Below are 5533 nucleotides of genomic sequence, written 5' to 3'. Positions count from 1 at the left end.
GGCACCTTTAAGACCAACAAAATTTAATTCTGGGTATATGCTTTCATCAAATTTTGTTCTGTTGCTTCAGACCAACATGGCTACCCACCTGAATCTATTAACAAGTACCATGTTGGGGATCACTGATGCAGAGGTATTAAAAAAACCAAATAAACAGCAGGGTCAAGTGGTCATGAACTTCCTGCATTTCATGACCCCTTGAACCTGCTGGCTGCTTGTTTTTCATAACCCTACATAAAACAAAGCATACAATGAGGACCCAATCAGTGCATCTGAAGAAGAGCACTCAAGCCCACAAAAAATGTATGCTGAAATTAGATGATGCTAGTCTTTAAGGTGCAATAAAGCTTCTGCTTATATTTTGTCTGAGAGACTAACACAGCAACCTCTCTAGAATTATCATGATGTTGGTTTTTAATGTATTTATTTCCTTGTTCAGCTCTGAGTCGTCATTCTCAGTGAGAAAGGCAGGATAAAATTTTAAAATGCAGCAAATTACATGGGAAGGAAGCAGTGAGATGCTGAAGAGGTAGAGGGGGCTGAACTACTTCAGACTGCAGGTGAAGGTTCATGGAAGATCATATTTTGGAATGTCTCCCTATGTCGAAAACATAGAAAATGAGTGTGGGGGATAGGATCTTCTTGCTGCTGGGCTGTTTACAAGGGGTATTTTGTGGGGGCTGGGATGGGGTAGAAGAAGGAGCAAAAGGGGAGGGGGGGCTCTGTGAGTATTTGTATCGATTTATCTGTGTTTCCGTCTCAGCTTCATAGGTCTTGGTGATATGCAGCTGCCACCATGCAGATTTTTGTGAAAACCCTGACTGGGAAAACAATCACCCTTGAGGTGGAACCCAGTGACACGATTGAGAATGTAAAAGCAAAAATTCAGGATAAGGAACCAGCAGCGTCTGATCTTTGCAGGGAAGCAGCTGGAAGATGGGTGCACGCTCTCTGACTACAACATCCAGAAAGAGTCCACCCTTCACCTGGTGGTGCACCTCCGTGGAGGAATCATCGAGCCCTCCCTGCGCCAGCTTGCCCAGTGGGCAGCTCGCCCAGAAGTACAACTGCGACAAGATGATCTGCCGCAAGTGCTACGCCCGCCTGCACCCCCGAGCCGTGAACTGCCGCAAGAAGAATTGCAGCCACACCAACAACCTGCGCCCCAAGAAGAAGGTCAAGTAAAGAACATGGGAGGACCAGGGTGGATGCTTGCCATTTCCCATCTGGTTCCAGCACACTTGCAGCAAAGCATTCCGTCTCCTTGTCTCTCGGCCTGTGGCCTTTTCTGCCCGCTCCAATAAAAGTGGTTGATGCACCCAAAAAAACCCAAAAAAACCCCCAAGGGGTCTTTTGTGTGAAAGAACATTCAAGCTAAAACCTATCACTTGAAGAAGCCTGGAGTGGCACAGTTCATTCTACTACCTCAGGCCTCTACCCCCTGATTCCCACAGATTACATCTGTGAATCAAGCCTTAGAGTCACCAAAGGATGCAGGACGTTCTGCAGGGCCTGCAAGATGGAGGTGTTCTGCCAGGCTTTTGGCTGAGGCAGTGGGTGTCCACGGATGGCCTCCCTGAGGTTGCCATCTCCCACCTGCCGGACATCCAGCCATTGGCAACCGGCCATATCCATCTGTATTAATGGGTCGGAACTTCCACCAGTAGCTATAATTACTGTTTTTAAATGTTTATACTGTGCTTTTAAACTTTTTTGTAATTGCTGGGCCACAAACCAGTTCAATTTGCAAATAAACCTCCCAGTTTGGTCCATGGTTTGGTTTGTGGTTCAGCCATGAACCATAAACTGACATGAACCACATTTTCCCAGTTCAGGTCCATCCCTATTCAGAACAAAATCACCATCTACTAGGTTTCAGACGTGCCCAAGTGGGTAAGGAATAGGTAAGCTGGGAAGCAGGTTTCTCCACAGATGAGGCAGGGAGTTTGCACTGGTTCAGCTCCATTTAGTATCAGCATTCCATATAAGACTAGTGTCCTGAGTAGGGGAACAGCAAAATGTTCAGCCCTTTCAGGAGATCTAAGCTTATTAAATAACGGAGGTATATACGGTACTAAGGAAACTTGATATAGTTGCTTACAATTACATGTATACCAAGAACAAAGACTTTCTTACAGTTGAATCAATGACCACTCATGCTCACTCATCAGGCACATCAGTTTGAAATAGATTTGACTTTCAAAAGGGGTAGGCCTCTAGCATGATGGAAGCAAGCCAGTGTGATATAGTGATTATAGTGTCAGACCAGGATCTGGGAGACCCAGACTTGAATCCTGACTCTGCCACTGAAGCTTGCTAGTTGAGCTTGAGCCAGTCCCTGGGTCTCAGCTTAGCCTACCTCACAGAAGTGTTACTGGGAGGATAAAATGGAGATGGGCAAAAAGATGGTATAAGCTATTTGGGGCTTTTATGAGGGAGTAAAAGGGAGGTATAAATATTTAGATAAAGAAATGAATATTGTTTCTGGGCTTCAATTGAGTCTGAGATGCAGGAGCCATGTCAGCATCTGCTAGGAGAAAAATCATTATACACTCCTAGGTAGGGTTGCCAAGTGTTATCTTCCTCCGCAGTGGGGGACTCCCGGGCCGATCACGGAGAACACACATGCACCACATCCACATCACCAGGCAGTGACATGATGATGCCGGGCATGCTGGGGGCGGGGCCATGACCATCTGAGGGAAAACCATAGAGTGTCATCGCGTCACTTCCTGGTGACCCGATCCGGCCCGATCTGGTGGTGGCAGGGAATGTGCCTTTGGGGCGGGGGTTTCCCCACCCCCGGGGGGACTTGGCAAGCCTACTCCTAGGAGGAGTGTCCTGACCTAAAATGGGACCCGAGAGACTTGGGCTAATATGCCTCATCAGCCGCAGATGAGCAGGTCTCCTACAAAGGCTATCAGACTTCTGTGTTTCAGCCCAAAGTGATTCAACTCCAGGGACCTCTATACCCGGCTGCCAGCTCACTGATTCTACATCCAAGGGACTATAATGAGGGGAAATTAAGAGTGTCTATTATATCTATTATGTCCCAAGTATGCAAGTCAGAGGCGTATACCCGGCTGCCAGCTCACTGATTCTACGTCCAAGTGACTATAATGAGGGAAAATTAAGAGTGCCTATTATATCTCTTATGTCCCAAGTATGCAAGTCAGAGGCATCTAAGAAATCTGCTTTGTTTCCTCCCAAAAGGATGAAAGGTTATTGTTCGGCTTGTGTTAACGACATTGGTACTATGACTATGAGGAAGTTCAAGTTTGTAATACACAGTGTTGGGGTTGAGTGGTGAGTGGGATTTAATGTTGAATATATCCAGAGGTGAGCCTTTGAATCTTGCTGTGAATATTTCCCCCCCCCTTCTGTCTTTCTGTGACATGTACTGAATCTTTGCCTCCAGATTTACCCAAATTTAAACACTTGCAATTGCATCTACTCACATTTAACCCGGGTAACCTCCCTCCCTCTCTCCTCTCCATCATGTTTCTCATTGTATTCAGATCCCTCCCACTTGTCTCTTGCAAGCATCAGATACACTCTGAGTGCTAATGCTTATGTGTCCTGATCCTGTGCACAGCCCAGTAATTCCAGAGACTCCTACACCTGCATAGTTTGAAACAGGGTAACTGGGAAATGAGTCCCATTGAGTCAAATGGGATTTAAAGACAGGTAAATATGGTTAGGATTGCAGCCTATAGGAGCTCTTAATTTAGATGGCCACATTCATTCTTGATCCTATCTTGTTTCTTATGGGAAAACAACCTCTGCTGCTTTGTAGTTTCTGTTAAATTAAACCAGATTTAATATGTGCCCACAAGCAATGCAGGCAACATCAGACTAATTCTGTGTGTACAAAATTAAAAATCATTCTCAGAGTACTCCAAAAGTTTATCTACCCGTCACCATGTAAATTACTGGTCTCAAAAAAAAAAATTAATTGAACTACTGTATGTATCAGTTATTCTCTTGCTAATCTGTATTCAGTTTATTCTTGCAACATGTTCTGAATAATGGTAGCTAAACAGCTGGGGATGGGGGAGGCTGAATTCTGCATATGCTCCTAGGCTGTATTTTCTTTATATGGGAATGGTATGCAATAATAATGGTGTAAAATTTCAGAACTAGGTGGAGATATAAAAGAATTGTCCCAGTTTTGAATACCTGAGCCTGTCACGACATGATCCCAAACCTTGCTGAAGTTCGTGTTTGTTTCTTCATGGGCTTACAGACACAACAGTCACTAGTCTTCCCACCATTGCATTAGCAATTTCCACATCTTGTTCACTCAAACTCTCTCACCCAATCCTATGCATGTTTAACCAGAAGTAGGTATTTCCCATGGTTCTTATTTCCATGTAAGCACGGATACGATTTGCAAGGATTGCCTAACAGCAAGTAGAATAAGCTTATAGAGAACTGTGAAAACCTCTAGTGATATTTCCCCAAAGTGTGCCTTTTCAGCCTTACTGTAGCAATGGTAAGCAGTATATTCTTTTTTTTTTTTTTTGTTGCTGAAGTGCTTATAAATTAGAAGAAAATTTCTTTTCGGTTAATTTTTATGACAAAACAGCACAAACAAAGCCCATCAATTACACAGATAGAAATAATTAGGCATTGGGTTTCCATGAATTAACAATGTGGCATATTTTCAGCAATAAGTATTATGCATGATTATCACTGATTGCATCCATCCCTCTCATATTTTTAATGAAAATCATTATGTGCATGAAAATTTCAATGAAATATTTGTTTGCTTCTTTTGACTTTATTACATTTGTTTTTCCTACATTCTAGAGCACCCGAGTGCAAAGGAAGACATAACCCCAGGGTTACCCTTCTCAAATTCAGCTAATAAGTAGATTCACACGCCAGATTTTCTCCCTCCGTGTTGCTTTGCAATCACACAATATGAGGAACAATCCTGTTAACTAACATTGTAGATGCAGATATATATATATATATTTTAATTCTGGCACACAGCGATCTTTATGAGCAATTCAAGAGGCAAACTTCCTAGGGAGGGAATTTAGCATGGTGCTTCGGGTTTTCTAATGTAAAAACCCCAGGATGATTCCTGAACTTGCTGTGCAGTGGAACAGCAACAATCATGTAAATCTACCCTATGGGAAATACTAAGTTTACTCTTCTCTTTTATCTCAGGGATGTTCCTTTGTCTGTCCTCTCTTCCTGAAAAAGTATACAGTTACCCCAGTCCAAAAGTCATGTATCTCCTTTTAAAGATACTCCTGAAAGTTCCCTCAAATAACTCCTAGGATTCTGGAGCTCAAAATTAACTGGTCTTATTTCTGAAATACAGCCCATCAGGAGTATACTGTGGTGCATGAGCACTAAGATGCAGATTTCATTTCCTTCCTGCTCTATGTTACCGCAGTGTACAAATGCATTGATGTAATGCTGCAAAAAGTGTAACTCTGATGTGAGCATACATATGATTTCCTAAGGATTATTTTTGTATGGCGTTTTGCCTAATACCAAAAAACATACGAATGTGTAT

General features: G+C 43.1%; 1 protein-coding gene across 1 annotated transcript; it reads left to right on the top strand.

Moving 5' to 3' along the window:
* Positions 1 to 782: 782 nt before the first annotated feature.
* LOC107106191 (ubiquitin-60S ribosomal protein L40-like) lies at positions 783 to 1316 on the top strand. The gene is given in 3 exon segments (XM_015406300.1): positions 783 to 897; positions 899 to 1046; positions 1048 to 1316. Coding segments are annotated over 3 exon segments (387 nt in total). The 5' UTR covers positions 783 to 796; the 3' UTR covers positions 1186 to 1316.
* The last annotated feature ends 4217 nt before the right edge of the window (positions 1317 to 5533 follow it).

The sequence above is a fragment of the Gekko japonicus genome, unplaced genomic scaffold, assembly GCF_001447785.1.
Source record: "Gekko japonicus isolate JY-2015 unplaced genomic scaffold, Gekko_japonicus_V1.1 scaffold1754, whole genome shotgun sequence".
Classification (NCBI taxonomy): Eukaryota; Metazoa; Chordata; class Lepidosauria; order Squamata; family Gekkonidae; genus Gekko; species Gekko japonicus.
The sequence above is the reverse complement of the archived record's forward strand: the minus strand, read 5'-3'. Positions and strand labels throughout refer to the sequence as shown.